Source organism: Brienomyrus brachyistius, chromosome 3 (genome assembly GCF_023856365.1).
Source record: "Brienomyrus brachyistius isolate T26 chromosome 3, BBRACH_0.4, whole genome shotgun sequence".
NCBI lineage: Eukaryota > Metazoa > Chordata > Actinopteri > Osteoglossiformes > Mormyridae > Brienomyrus > Brienomyrus brachyistius.
Window position 1 is genome coordinate 1,672,474 of NC_064535.1, and position 16,582 is coordinate 1,689,055.

General features: G+C 52.0%; 1 protein-coding gene across 1 annotated transcript in view; it reads right to left on the reverse strand.

Moving 5' to 3' along the window:
* LOC125738578 (protein eyes shut homolog) overlaps nt 1-16,582 on the reverse strand; it is a 79,440-nt gene that overhangs the window by 32,676 nt on the left and 30,182 nt on the right. Inside the window, exons 3-4 of the mRNA XM_049007724.1 lie at nt 14,024-14,303; nt 8,443-8,702 (exon numbers count right to left, since the gene is read on the reverse strand). Coding sequence (XP_048863681.1) covers nt 8,443-8,702; nt 14,024-14,303 — 540 coding nt within the window. The remainder of the gene's footprint in view (nt 1-8,442; nt 8,703-14,023; nt 14,304-16,582) is intronic.

The following is a 16,582-nucleotide window of genomic DNA, read 5'->3' on the forward strand; positions in this document are numbered from 1 at the left end:
CAAGGTAAACAAGCCTTATTATAAACAAAGTAAACTGTTCTTGTAATTGTAAATAAACAAGCCAAACAGGCTTTGTACTTTAAAATTTAAGAGGGATATTCCACAAAGTAAGATCTCTCAGTTAGCTGGATAACTATGAAATGTGAAATCTGAGGTAAGTGACATTCCTATTGGGCAATCCTTACATTGGGCTTCAGTTATCTGGCTAATGAAGAAATCATGTCTTGTGGAATACCTCCCCAGGCTGGTAATCACATGACGATACCTCCCCAGGCTGGTAATCACATGACGATACCTCCCCAGGCTGGTAATCACATGGTGATACCTCCCCAGGCTGATAATCACATGGTGATACCTCTCCAGGCTGATAATCACATGGTGATACCTCCCCAGGCTGGTAATCACATGACGATACCTCCCCAGGCTGGTAATCACATGACGATACCTCCCCAGGCTGGTAATCACATGACGATACCTCCCCAGGCTGGTAATCACATGGTGAGACCTCCCCAGGCTGGTAATCACATGACGATTCCTCCCCAGGCTGGTAATCACATGACGATACCTCCCCAGGCTGGTAATCACATGGTGATACCTCCCCAGGCTGGTAATCACATGGTGATACCTCCCCAGGCTGGTAATCACATGGTGATACCTCCCCAGGCTGGTAATCACATGACGATACCTCCCCAGGCTGGTAATCACATGACGATACCTCCCCAGGCTGGTAATCACATGACGATACCTCCCCAGGCTGGTAATCACATGGTGATACCTCCCCAGGCTGGTAATCACATGACGATACCTCCCCAGGCTGGTAATCACATGACATACCTCCCCAGGCTGGTAATCACATGGTGATACCTCCCCAGGCTGGTAATCACATGACGATACCTCCCCAGGCTGGTAATCACATGACGATACCTCCCCAGGCTGGTAATCACATGGTGATACCTCCCCAGGCTGGTAATCACATGACGATACCTCCCCAGGCTGGTAATCACATGACGATACCTCCCCAGGCTGGTAATCACATGACGATACCTCCCCAGGCTGGTAATCACATGACGATACCTCCCCAGGCTGGTAATCACATGACGATACCTCCCCAGGCTGGTAATCACATGGCACCGATCCCTCTGTTCACCAGTGACGGTCTCACTGAGAGACGAGGAATCGAGATGCTGACCAGAGAAAAACCACCAGGCTGCAGACATGGGCTGCCTGGTACCACCTCCTCCGAGCCACCCCGGTACCACCTCCTCCGAGCCACCCCGGTACCACCTCCTCCGAGCCACCCCGGTACCACCTCCTCCGAGCCACCCCGGTACCACCTCCTTCGAGCCACCCCGGTACCACCGCCCCCGAGCCACCAATAACGTGTGGTTCACGCTACAAGAGCATCTGTGAGCGTGGCGGGAGGCCCTGACCCCTGTCCCAGGGGGAGGGGGGTTCTCAGCCTGGAGGAGGGGGAACAGGGGGCCCTGTCACCCCAACGTCATCAACCAGGCATGGAGGAAAACTGTAGTGAAAGTAAGCGAGCAGGGGAATCAAGAAAGAGGAAGTGGGTTAGTAGACAGGACGCTAAATGCAGTGGATCCCATAGCCGGAATGGGATCCATGATACCGAGTCCGCAGCTGGGCATTTTGATGCTAGACACCAGGTAACATGAACACTAACATCAAATCAACACTCTTATTCACTACTAAGGCAGTAACATCATTTATTTTAATTCATCATTTAATATGTCAGTGTTTCTATTTAAAGTATTTTCCACGGTGTTTAACTGTGTATTTTTAAACTCAGGGCCAGCATGTGGCATAGGGGGCTAAGCCTGTGTGCTTGTAATCAGAAGGTCGCAGGTTCAAACCCAGCCTCAGCACGTCTGTGGGTCCTTGAGCGAGGCCCTTAACCCCCAGCTCCCTGGGCGCCACTGCGGGTGGCTGCCCTTTGTAGACAGCTTACTCTATAAAGAGCAATTTTGGGGAAATGTGAAGAGAAATTTCCCCACAGAGATCAATAAAGTATCTATTATTAAATGAGAATATATATAAAAGGGTCAATTCACACAAAATTAAAACTAAATAGCCTGCAACACCAACACATGGACAAAGCTGCAGATGATGTAAGAGTCATGGAGTCTGTGTGTGTGTGTGTCTGCCATTTCTAAAAAATTAAGCAACAAACACAAAAAGTACACAGTTTCATTAGCCTCTTAAAGGCCCATTCTACCCAAGTGAAATTAGAGTAATTATGGGCGTCAGTTGATAAGTGCAGCCTGGAGAATCCAATTATAGTGCAGCCTTTAAAAATGCTGCATGTACAAGGTGCAGGGTTAGCCCACGTCGGCTAGCAGAGAGCAGGCAGAACACAGGCAGATGCAGCCTTTCCCCTGGTGGAATCATTATCTTAATTAATTATTACATTAATCAGCACAGTCACCCTGCCTCCTGACCCTGATTATGCAAACGTACCGCAGAGTGCCTGTAAGGCGAACAGCGCCCCCAACAGGCCGACATCTTATTCCTGTTCTCCTCCATCCCCCGCGCAGCTTCTCCATCCTTCCTGCACCATCTCTGCAATCTCCAGTTTATTGTCATTAATACTTCATTTTGGTAGCATGACACCATCGCGTGTTGTCAAGGAGACGTGAACTGTCCGCCCCCCCAGTGTGAAGATGCTACTGATGTTACTGCGGCACACGTCTCGTCAGAGTGACGGCGAAGGCGGACCAGGCTAAGTGCAGTTGTCAAAGCCCGATACCGGGGGAGAAAATACACCTGTAATCTGGCCACATTGTTCACGGCGAGTGGCCCCTGGTTCATACCTGAAACCTCAAGCGTCTAATGCACAATAAAAGCCTGATGAGGTAATTAGCAGCAGGACCGACTGAGGTACGGGGGGGGGGCACCTTAGAACAGGCCAAGCCGCTGCGACCCGTTCAGTAAGGGCACGGAAGTACCGGCGCGGGGGACGGACGGTTCACGTCTCCTTGACAACAAGCAACGATGTCATACTACCAGCATAATGTGTCATTATCAGGCCCGGCCGGGCTGCTGAGCAGCTGTGAGGCGTTAGCAGATAGCCTTTAGATACTGCACCTTTAGCTGCATTTATTGGTCCTCTGTAGCGACACATTTTGGTAAATCGCACCCGGCCCTTAATGACCCTTCACTCCACAAAAAGCCACATCTGAAGCACCTGAACCTGCCTGCAGCATGGCCACCTCCTCCTGGGGAGGGAAAGGTGAGCCCAGTCCACACACCGCACCCCACCCCAAACCCCACTTCACTGTAGTCCTTGGCTTTTTACATCCACATGCAGCGACACTGAGTCACAGGTCTCAGGATACTTTAATTCCTATGCGACCCGCCCACCCCCCCCCCCCACCGTGTTGAATGGGATCTTCCTGAGCCAGACACCCCCCTACCCCCCTGCCTCGTCCATGTGCCAAACGCAGCAACTGGGCTAATTAAAATCTAATACAGTTAGTACGATAAATTAGCGTAAGAGACGCCAAGAGGCAGTGTTGATTTTACAAACGGTTAATCTTAACGAGGCTTATGGAAGGGGTCGACCGCGGAGGGGAGGGGGGTTCGAGGGAAGCTGTAAATCCGGGCCCCTCTCCCGCCATGGATGGTGCCAGCTAAGTTCAGATTTAATTAAAGCGAGCGGTAATAAGCGGCCTTCCACCAAACGCACGCAAGAGCGCAGCTGGGCGTAAATCAAATCTTCTGGATTGCTGAGCTGGGATCAGACCCCTTCACATAATCTCCTGTCCTCATGACGACAGTAATCTTGGATTTGGAGTGAATGCGGCGCAGCAAAGCTCTGAGTCAGAAAATGAAGAGCAGGGAAGCACTTGCTCCCGCCGTCAGGGAGCACCCTGTCGCCCCAAGCGGCGGCTCATCCTCAGTTTGCCACACACCTCGACTCTTATAGCACCACGGCCACTTCCTCAGATGATGATCGACGCCGATTCCTACGAGACCAAACCGCACGGCGACTCGTGGGACTTACGTGCCGCTCTGCATGAAATTGGCCGAGCAGAGTCAGACGCACGGCACGGCTGACAAACGCTTCAGCCACATGGAACAGGGGGCGTACCGTCCTCACCTGGCTGCTAGCCAACACCGCCAAGCACTGGAGATCTTTGAATGCACCAAATCATTTGGGCACATGGTGAAGTGTGTAGTTCAGTAACAAAAGAACAAATATGGAACCACTGATACCAAATTAATGACAGATTTAAATCTGCATGGAGATCAGGGGAGACGGAGGTTGAGGTTTCTATCTAAGCCTTTTCAAAGAGAGTGTGGACACATGGGCTGAGAGCACCAGGCGATCCCACCAGAGGAAACAGTCTAGTCTATGCCTGATTAAGTATCCCACAAGCACTCTGACCAAAGTCTTCAGATTACGAGTCTGTGGGACTTCAGTTATGTGTCTGTGAGATTTTGGTACAGTGGAGACAGCTTGAAAGAGCACAGGTACGAGGCGTGCCCCCAAAGGCCACGGGTACGAGACACGCCCCCAAAAGCCACGGGTACGAGACACGCCCCCAAAGGCCACGGGTACGAGACACGCCCCCCAAAAGCCACGGGTACGAGACACGCCCCCAAAGGCCACGGGTACGAGACACGCCCCCAAAAGCCACGGGTACGAGACACGCCCCCAAAGGCCACGGGTACGAGACACGCCCCCAAAGGCCACGAGTACGAGACACGCCCCCAAAAGCCACGGGTACGAGGCGCGCCCCCAAAGGCCATGGGTACGAGACACGCCCCCAAAGGCCATGGGTACGAAGTGCGCCCCCCAAAGGCTACAGGTATGAGACACGCCCCCCAAAGGCTACAGGTATGAGACACGCCCCCAAAGGCCACGGGTACAAAGTGCGCCCCCAAAGACCACGGGTACGAGGCGCGCCCCCAAAGACCACGGGTATGAAGTGCGCCCCCCAAAGGCTACATGTATGAGACACGTCCCCAAAGGCCACGGGTACGAGGCACACCCCCCAAAGGCCACAGGTACGAGACACGCCCCCAAAGACCACGGGTACAAAGTGCGCCCCCCAAAGGCTACAGGTATGAGACACGCCCCCAAAGGCCACGGTTACGAAGTGCGCCCCCCAAAGGCTGCAGGTATGAGACACGCCCCCAAAGACCACAGGTACGAGACACGCCCCCAAAGCATGCCCCCGCCAACGATGCAATAGTGCGACGCAGAGCTGGCCGTTCACCGCAGAAACAGGGGTTTTGTTGATATGAACGAGCAGCTCTTTTTACTTGCTGTTATAAAAGTCATGAAATCCCGGTTCCTAAACCTCAAAATGAGTTTTGCTGGCAAGGAGACAAATGTCAGCCTTCAACTTATGAGAACCGGCAGGCACCCTTAGCTGGTGATCCGGGGCCTCTAATATCTCCACGAAATAAATTTGAAAGGTTGATTCATATTTATGTGAGCAACGGAGTATTGAGTCCCACACGGACTGAAGTACCAACCGGTGTGAGGAAGGCAGACTGAGGTCAACATAGAAGGCTACACTAACCCCACACTGCACTAACCACACTGGACTAATCCTACTGCACTAATTGCACTGATCACACTGTACTAATCACACTGCACTAACTACACTGCACTGACCATACTGCAGTAATTACACCACAATAACCACGGCATACTATTCACACAGCATTATTCACACTGCACTAACCACACTGGACTAATCCTACTGCACTAATTGCACTGATCACACTGTACTAATCACACTGCACTAACTACACTGCACTGACCATACTGCAGTAATTACACCACAATAACCACGGCATATTATTCACATAGCATTATTCACACTGCACTAACCACACTGGACTAATCCTACTGCACTAATTGCACTGATCACACTGTACTAATCACACTGCACTAACTACACTGCACTGACCATACTGCAGTAATTACACCACAATAACCACGGCATACTATTCACATAGCATTATTCACACTGCACTAACCCCACACTGCACTGAGCATACTGAACTAACCACACTGCACTAACAACAGCCATTTATAACACTGCACTAACTACACCCACTGATCACGCTGCATTAACCACACTCTGCTGATCACGCTGTATCAGTCACAAGACAGTAACCACATTACACTAATCATTCTGCACTAATTACAAGGCACTAACCACGCCATACTGATCGCACTGCACTAACCACGCCATACCGGTCACACTGCACTAAGCACGCCATACCGATCACACTGCACTAACCACACCATACTGATCGCACTGCACTAACCAGGCCATACCGATCACACTGCACTAACCACGCCATACTAATCGCACTGCACTAACCACACCATACCGATCACACTGCACTAACCACGCCATACTAATCGCACTGCACTAACCACGCCATACTGGTCACACTGCACTAAGCACGTCATACCGATCGCACTGCACTAACCACACCATACTGATTGCACTGCACTAACCAGGCCATACCGATCACACTGCACTAACCACGCCATACTGATCGCACTGCACTAACCACACCATACCGATCACACTGCACTAACCACACCATACTGATCACACCACATCAATCACACTATGCTAACCACACAGTACTAACCATGCCACACTAATCACACCATTCTAATCACACCGCACTGATGACACTAATGACGCTACACTAGGCCTTTATGGGGAAAGAGGAATTAGTAAAATATGAGGGATGAGGGGGGATATAAATTTTAATTAAGCATCAGGAGACCAGGTATTACGGAGAAAGCGGTACTAACCCCTCACGCTCACACTCGCCGTCGCTCTGCTACACGACCTCACCCTGAACTCCTAACTCACCAGTGACTCCCACATGATCACACAGCCAGAAGGCTCTGAACACAAGCCCTGCGTTTCGAGAAAAAGATCATTTTCGGCCCCTAGGATGGATTTTAAACATGTCCTTCTGCAAAGCCACAAAAGTTCTAGGAAGACGGACTTTCTTCCAGTTTCCAGAGCGATGGAGTATATAACGGCAGGACACATTTTTCACGTTTGGTTCCAGTGTGAAAATCCCACATTTTGCTTGAGGCTGTCTCCACACACAGGGTGTTAAGCCACTTCTGCATCTGTCCCTGTGTCCACAGTGGTTGCAAATGAGCAGGATGAGCTCACGGTCCAAATGCCCCGCCCCTCCGCTGACCATCAGGCCTCCTGTGGCGTCCTGGCTACGGTTTCTCCTGAGCTGTGACTCGCTGGCCAGAGTGCCTCCTCAGTTAGGAGCCAGAGGCAGGAGAACGCAGCAACTGAGTCAGTGCCTCCGCTTCAACGCGTCTCAAGCATCTTGTTTTGTCTCGCTGGGTGCCTGTTAGTTGATCCCAAATAAAGGATCATGCATAAATTATCGCCCACAAGCGGCAGCGCGCCGCATTTGTGAAGAGACAGACGGAGAGCCCCCCCGAGCCCCCCCCCCTTCCCCAAGACCCTCACTGCAGCTTCTCCATGCTGCTTCACTATGTTTTATATTTATGGCTGTTCAGGGTCAAAAACTTTGTGAAACTATGATAACAATGAATTTCTAATGACATAAAAACACAGTAATGCATGCAAATATATGCACATCATATAAACGACTTCAAATAGGGGTCGGTCTATAACAATTATAAAAGACACAGATACATTAGGGTAACGGGCCAGCGTGGGGACAGGCGCGCATTGCCTGTCAGGGAGTTAACACTTCCTGGATATCAGGAGGGTCAGTATAATCATCCAGATGTATGCAGAACATGGAACCACAGAGCTGCTTCTAGAGATAACAGCGGCCATCTGATGCGTGCTGTAGTTCCTGCGAACCCAAGGTACATGCGGCAGGTGCAGCATGGGGTAGATTCGGAGCTAGAATCCTGCGGCTCGGAGCTGCCATCACAGTGTTAGCTACCCTTCAAATATGGACAAAGTCACCAGTTTTACGCCAATAAAAGAAAAAATCAAGCATGCAAACATACATAAATACCTGTGACCTGTTTATTACCCTGTAATGCTACTGAACTCTGCGTATTTGTTGTTCCTAATTCTACAGAAACTGTCAGATTGACTAAACGAAAACCAGGCTGGTCCCCTGTTTACCGCCATGTGATTCCTGCCTGGCATGACAGACGTTTGGCAGGTGAAAGTAACAGACTCACAGTTAAGGCCGGAAAGCCTCCGCATTAAATGGTGAGTCTTTTTAAACGACCTTCCATCCCAGAGAGCCAAGACTCCCCCCCAGCCCACACCCCCCGAGAGAGATGAGGGCCACAAGATTGTACTTATTAAACCACTGTGGTGCGGGGGGGGGGGAGCTGAAGGACGTCAATGCTCGCCGTTAGATGCATGTGTGAGCCGGAATAACAGGCCGATGGGGGAGGAGGAATGGTGACCTCGCTCTCACCTGGCTGGCACCGGCACGCTGTCTCCCCGCCGCCACTCCCAGTGCAGGTGGAGTTATACCGGCAGGGGGGCTGCTGGGGGTCACAGGGGTTGTCAGGCAGCTGGCAGAGGGTGCCGGCGTACTGTGGGGGGCAGACGCAGGAGAAGCCGCCTGGCGTGGTCGACTCCACACACGCTCCGCCATTCTGGCACTGCACCAAGTCACACTCTGGCAGGTGCACTGAACAGTCTGGCCCGGTCCAGCCCAGGCTGCGGCTGCAGCTGTATCAGGGAAAGAGAGGTGCCGGGGATTAGCTCCACAAGCACACACGGGACGGGAATGGAGAACCAGAGTGAGGCGGGGACCCAGCTGAATGGCCGAGATGGGGGAGTTCGCCCACAGTCAGTGCGGCACAGCAGACACCTGCACACATGACACACGGGCTTCCAGAGGCCTGCATGTGATCTCGGCACAGCCGTCCCCTCCAGTTTACTGGGTTAACGGGGTAACTGCACTCCTGGGTCACCGGATACAAAATGGCAGATGGCGAGGAGCAGGACACGGGCGGTTAGCAGTGCCTTCAGGGACCTTGTTGTCCACACGGGAGCAGTGCCAACTTGGCACTGCAGGTCAGAAAGACGGAAACTCTGGACACCCCCACACCCCCATCCATAGAAAGGGGCACCTCAGATAAATCAGAGTCTGGCTCTTTCCAGCAGTGACTCTTATTGACACACAGTGATGCTGTGACTTTCAGTGATTTGCTATGACTCCTTGGGGCACCACACAACTCAAATGTAATTTTCAGCGATTTTTGGCTATAATTCCCTATGACTCATTTGCCTTGTGTCTCACCTACCTTGTGGTGACTCCCTGGGACTCGCAGAGAATTCTTGTGAATCCCTGTGACTCATCATGACTCACCATAACTTTCTGTGACTCTCCTAATTGGCTCCCTCTAACTCGTCTGCCTTGCGGTAACTCCCAGGGCTTCACCTTCTTTGTGGTGATTCCCTAGCACTCTCTGTTAAAGGAGTCACTGTGACTCCTTTTGATTTGTCTACCTTTTGGTGACTCCCTGGGACTTGCCATGACTCCCTGCAATTCGCCTGCTGTGCGGTGACTCCCTGGCACTCGCCATGACACCTTCCGGCTCCCTGTGACTCGTGCGTCTTTTCTCACCACTGTGGCCAGTTTGACCCCTGCCAGCTGTTACCTGTAGCCAGTGGGCAGGCTGACACAGGAGGTCCCGTTCATGCAGGGCTGCGATTCACACCCGTCTGTCTCCCTCCGGCACAGTAGCCCCGTCCAGCCAGGCTGGCAAAGGCACCGGTGACCCTGTGCAGAGGCAACAACGACAATTACTAAAAATGAAGATGATGAAGATGAGGGATGTCACCTCAGTAGGACAAGTCACAGACACTGGCGTCAGTCATAACGATGTCATGACAACAGGCATCCGCAAACATCCCTGTCTGTTGGTGACACCACAAGGGGGTGATGGCATTGGTCTCCATCTCCGGAGGCGGTTTTCCGCAGAGCGTTGTAGTCACCATCATCTTCATGAAGAAGCTGAACACGGGGAGGTGAACCTTCCGCTTTTGCACTGGATCACCATTGTTTACTATGCTGTGCTTTCTGCACATGCCCAGTGCATGGCATTCATTACTTACCTATTGTCCAGTCCTGCCTCTCACTGCACTGTGTCCTATTGTCTCCCCCCGCCCCCCGACAACTGTGGAACAGGAATGTTACTGTGTTCCCCTGAAGACAGTTGATTGTAAAACTTGACATAAACACCCTGGCAGACAGACAGACAGACAGGCAGGCAGGCATACAGACAGACAGGCAGGCAGACAGACAGGCATACAGACAGACAGGCAGGCAGGCATACAGACAGACAGACAGACAGACAGGCAGGCAGGCAGGCAGGCAGGCAGGCAGGCAGACAGACAGGCATACAGACAGGCATACAGACAGACAGGCAGGCAGGCATACAGACAGACAGACAGGCAGAAAGACAGACAGACAGACAGGCAGGCAGGCAGACAGACAGACAGACAGGCAGACAGACAGGCAGAAAGACAGACAGGCAGGCAGGCAGACAGACAGACAGGCAGGCAGGCAGGCATACAGACAGGCAGACAGACAGGCATACAGACAGACAGGCAGGCAGACAGACAGGCAGGCAGGCAGACAGACAGGCAGACAGACAGGCATACAGACAGACAGACAGACAGACAGACAGACAGGCAGGCAGGCAGGCATACAGACAGGCAGACAGACAGGCAGGCAGGCAGGCAGGCAGGCAGACAGACAGACAGACATAAATCCCTCAGGAAGAGAATAAGCGGCTAGGTGCCGTTCTGAAATGAGCAAATGGGGGGCTCTTTTCAGAGACTGGATTCAGTTTAGGTCACTTTAGGAAATTCTAAAAACACCGCAATCCTCCAGGGACCCCCACCTCATACATTACACCCCTCCCCTCCACCCCCACCCCCATGAGCTGCGCCGCTGGGAGACGTTCATCTAGAAGCAGAATCTGGATAAGTAGGATATACAGACACCTGGAAATGCAACCACTCAGATTTGGCGTGACACAGATCCGGCCATGTTTATAAAAATAGGAACAGACTGCGCTTGGAACATTTCAGGGGGGGGGGGAAATGTCACACCCATCAGAAAGAGGCTGGCCTTAGATCCGATCTGCATTTTTACAATAGCAGGACCACAAACAGCTTTAATTCACAGCACCTCTCCAAAGCCATCTCCTAAAAACCAAATCAGAAATCGGGACGGCGAAGTGTCCCACAGCCGTCAGACTGCGTCTGCTTAGCTGTCTCGAGACAGGGATCCCGGCTTTAGGGGGGTCCCCTTCAAAGGTCATGACCCCTCCCGCTTGGATCCATCAGTTATTCTGATGAGAGGACAGTAGTTTGACTTTGCTAATGTGAAACTCCACTGCAGGCACCATGCAAACAGAGGAAAACATAGAGAAGTCTTCTGGTAAATTAGACGCCCCCAGACTGCCCATCTCTGGTTTGAGGAGAACTTAATCTCATTCCAGCTGCTAAACCACCTTCAGGGACTGCGATTCTCCTGTTAGCTTTGGCTGGAGTAGCGAATACAGGGAAAAGTCAACAGCAAACAAGAAGCAGCGGGTGACAGACAGTCAGCACGTCCAGGACGCGTCGGACGCGACCCCGGGACACGCCGGACGCTCCTCCTGCTGCTCGGAGTGCTGCACGCCCCGCTCTCACCCCTCCTTCCCATGTCTAGCCCGGTTATGCCATGGCCCACCATAACCACGGGCTCACTGGCAACAGCAAGGGAAGCGTAACCTTGAAAAGATCAGAATTTCCATCATAAGCTGTGACACGGGCCGGAATTATTGATGGAAGGGGAATATTCCATCATTCTCCTTTCATCTTCCGGCTCAGTGCCATCAATACTTCATCAAGACGAGGAGCGGGATAAGGCAGGCGAGGCAGACCGAGCAGCACAGCCACTGCGACGCACTGCGTTAAAACCAGGAGCACGAAACCATTCTGAACAGGCACCTCGCAGACGGCCCGCTCAGACTCTCGCCGAGGACCCACCTGAGGCGCTATGCCCCCTGCAAACATGCTCCTTGGCATTTTGCTTGATGAACACATTTTTTTCTGACAAGCAACAGATTAAAAAAAAACTTTCATCAGCTGAGGGTTTTCAACCAACAGACGCTGATGGACATGGACACACTCCCAGAGCGGTGATGCACGCGAGCGGCGCTGACGCGCAGGGTGACGCGCAGGGTGACAGTGCCACTGCTTCGTGAGGAGCCAGCGAGGGCGCTCACAGTGGGACGGCTTTATAATGCCGGCCCCTCATCTGTTCCTGCAGAAGAGGTCAGCTGGCAAAAGCGTGACCCGAACAGCGTGACGGGGGGGCGGACTGGCTGTCACATTCAGCCCCATCTACTGACACAGGAAGGGTGGGCCAGAGACCTCAGGGAGGTGTGTGAGATGGCAGGGGGTGTTTGATGGGCTTCAGAGGCAGACGCAGTGTGAAGCACAGAAACATACACACACACACACACACACACACACACACACACACAGACAGACAGACACACACACACACACAGACACACAGACAGACACAGACACACACACACAGACACACACAGACAGACAGACACAGACAGACACATACACACACAGAAATACACAAACACAGACAGACAGACAGACACAAACACACAGACAGACACAGACACACACAGACAGACACACACACATATACAGAGACACACAGACAGACAGACAGATAGACACACATACAGACACACAGACAGACAGACAGACACAGACACACACAGACAGACACACACAGACACACACACACATAGAGACACACAGACAGACAGACAGACAGATAGACACACATACAGACACACAGACAGACAGACACACCCACAGACAGACAGACAGACACACACATACAGACAGACAGACAGACACACACACACACTTACACATACAGAATAGGAAAGCCATGTCCCAGCCTTGGCAGGCATTATCACAGGAGAATGTTACAGAGACATTTCACTGAATCATGTGTCACAGGCAGGATCCGGGGCTCACACCCTCAAGCCAGCTGGTGTTTGTGTACAAAAAGGCAGCTGTGTGTGACCAATGACCAGGAAACGGAGCAGAACGATAAAGGACTTAAATCTGCTACACGCTGACGCTAGACCCCCCCCCTCCCATATTCAACCCACACAGTCACATGCTGGTCAGGTTACTGTCAGTCCCCCAGCCTTGTGGGTAATGAAGTGCCTGAAGACCCTGTGCTTATTATCTTGACACACCATGATCTCCATGTTCAATAAATTTGATTCTTCGGGAGTCCGACAGATGTATACGTCTCATTTAAAAGTAATTAAACCCATATTTTTCTTCTTAAAAACATATTTTTTAACTGGAAACAATGTTTTGGAAAAGAGTAAAGTCGATAATTTTATAAAGCAGAGGGAGTATCACAAAATGTTATCTTTTGTGCTTTTTACTAATTTTTTCATTTTATTGCTTTGTCATGAATAAAATCTAGTAACATTTATTTTACATATATAACCTGCTACATGTCCCCGACATCAGCACATGGGCCATGGATGAGTCTTGCTTAAAGATTAACTTCACATGGAGATAAGACTTTGCTTTCATCCCATTTTTAAACGTGACCTTTGCAAGAGGAACCAGTGAAAGTTCACAGGTGAAAACGCGGCGCCACTCCCAGCTTATCAAATGCTCCCTTGGATACGATTACAAATATAATGCCCTTTAAAGAGGCGTGTGGGCGAAGGGAAGGACTAGAGGGGGGAATCATTCTTATAAGTGCAGTGTGTCACTTTGTGTAGATGCGGGAGCAGAGCAACCTACATTTTAGGGAAAGCAGGGTCCGTCAGTTCTGGGAACGATTGGGGGGCCTTGGTCAGGGGCCCGAGGGTAAAATCACTCTGTCGGCCGTGGGGATTAAACCAGCGACCTTCTGGTCACAGGCATATAACACTCTGAGCCATCCATGACTCCCATAGAGCAGCCATGCACCGATACTTAAAGACGGAAAGTGAGGAGTGAGCAGAGACAGAGAGGAGAAGAGACTGAGTGAAGAGAGAGGAAAGGAGAGGAAACGGAGGAGTGTGTAGCAGTAGACGTCCCCGTCACTCGGGGATGGCATGGGTCTCCTGTTCACGTGCAGGCAGCTCCCACGCATGCTTACTGAGTGGGGGTCCTGGCAAACCCAGCTGTTCTCATACGTGTGGCCGCCGCAGTCGCCCGTGGTGCATTCACACTGCGGAGCAGCAAAGCCAGGCTCGCAGACGCAGCGAAATCCATCTACGTCTGGGAAAAAAAAGAGCAAAACCATTTGCTAAATTAGCCCTTAAACCCCATCACCTGTCAGCCAATGCCGCCCTGCTGTGCATAATTTCCCCAGAACGGAGCCTTCCAGCTGCAGCCCGCATTCCCTGCTCCAGTGCACGCCATGCAGGCTCCTCCTGAACGCACACCGGTCAGCTGCAGTTATCCATGTCACATGCAGTTATCGCATTGCCGCGTGGCATCAGGATGGCATGTCACAAATGCATCGCCGCATGGCATCGGGATGGCATGTCACAAACGCATCGCCGCATGGCATCGGGATGGCATGTCACAAACGCATCGCCGCATGGCATCGGGATGGCATGTCACAAACGCATCGCCGCATGGCATCAGGATGGCATGTCACAAATGCATCGCCGCATGGCATCGGGATGGCATGTCACAAACGCATCGCCGCGTGGCATCGGGATGGCATGTCACAAACGCATCGCCGCGTGGCATCGGGATGGCATGTCACAAACGCAACGCCGCATGGCATCTGGATGGCATGTCACAAACGCATCGCCGCATGGCATCGGGATGGCATGTCACAAACGCATCGTCGCATGGCATCGGGATGGCATGTCACAAACACATCGCCGCGTGGCATCAGGATGGCATGTCACAAACGCATCGCCGCGTGGAATCAGGATGGCATGTCACAATGCCCCCAAGCAGGAGTCACTTATGAATCCCATCAAGACACATTTGCTGAGGATACGTCGCATTTCAGGCCAGACAGTTACCGAGGAAGACTGTCGCTCTGCGAGGGCAGCACCCAAATCGGGCTTTTTTATTGGAATAAATGCACCCATGGCGGGAGCCTCGGCCAGAGTGTTGGATTCTTTTCAGGAAATAAGAGTGACAATAACACTATGGAGAACAGAGAACAGACTGCAGTCACAGCACTGTAATGCGCAGCTGATCGGAGGGATGCTGGGGGGTGAGCGAGAGAACACAGCAGCGGTTTTAACTGCCACTCACAGCACACATGCACAGGGGCCCCCTCAGGATCGAAAGTCACCACACTGAATAGAAAATAAGCGGCTTCCTCATTCAGGAGATGCTGAAGCAGCGTGTTCTGCTCACCAGTCAGCTAGTTGTGATCTTTCACTCTTCTGCCTAGATATTTATTGAGTATTTGAAATGTCCGTTTGGGGCCCCAAAGTGTGGCCCTGGAAACAGCAAACCTACCCGGACTAACCGCAGCCGGGATGCTGAAGGCCCCAGACCTCCCGCCCCACTATGCCTCCATTCTGGCTCCTCGCTCTCACCCATTCATTTTCTTGTGTGATTCCTAATGACGCTCCAGCCATGGCTGTTACCAATGCAGCGCTCTTCTCAGCCCCCGCCTCCGCCAGACTCTCCCCCCCTCAAAACTAATCACGCGCCTTGGCTGAGCTTTAATCATTAATGATGTAAAGAGAGGTGCATCGCTTTTTAGAACGCAGTCGTGGTACACAGGAGGGCACAGACGGCCGTAATTGTGCTACATACAGGAAGTAAATTTATGACGCCGTGAGTGAGGGTCCCTGGGTCCTTCATTATCCCTAAGATTTACCGCCTAATCTGTCCTGTCACTCTGTCTCAGCCGCGTGTCGCTGCTATTACTCTCATTAAATGTCCCGGCACTGCAGCGGCACAGCCATTAGTCATAGCTGCCATCGCCACAGTGATATGCAGAGACTCTCCCTGGCGCCCCATGGGCGGGTGGCAAAACTGCGGCCCCGGCTGTGGCGGCCACCGGCCCACGGGGTCTGTCTGAGTGGGGGAGGGGCTCGCAGAGCATGGCCGTGATTGGCCGGGACATGGAGAGCCGGCATAATGGCGAAGCAGACTTTCCAAACCTCTCCACACTAATCCCAACATCAGAGGGAGTCGGGCGGCAGAGGCTGGTAAATCTGTGCTGTTCCAGCAGTCCCAGTGGGCACTTGGTGACGGGTGCCGTTGGGGTGGTGGTCCCGTTATTGTGCTTCTCTCGAAGCAGGGCTTCACGGCAGGACTTCACCACTCACCTGCTTGTTTTCATTCACCACCTTCGCTTCCCTAACTGGAGTCACTGAATGATTAATTCTGTGCTGGGATGCATAGGAAAGATCCCCCTGTTTTGCCCGCGGAGCAGGAACGGCACCCAGGGCCCTTGACCGCATTAACTCTGTAATTTATCACTCATTATTGAAATGATGGTGTGGCACTGATGGTCAATTGGTCCTCATGGAGGTGGCTGCAGATGAGGCATGATTCTGAATCTCCACACGAGG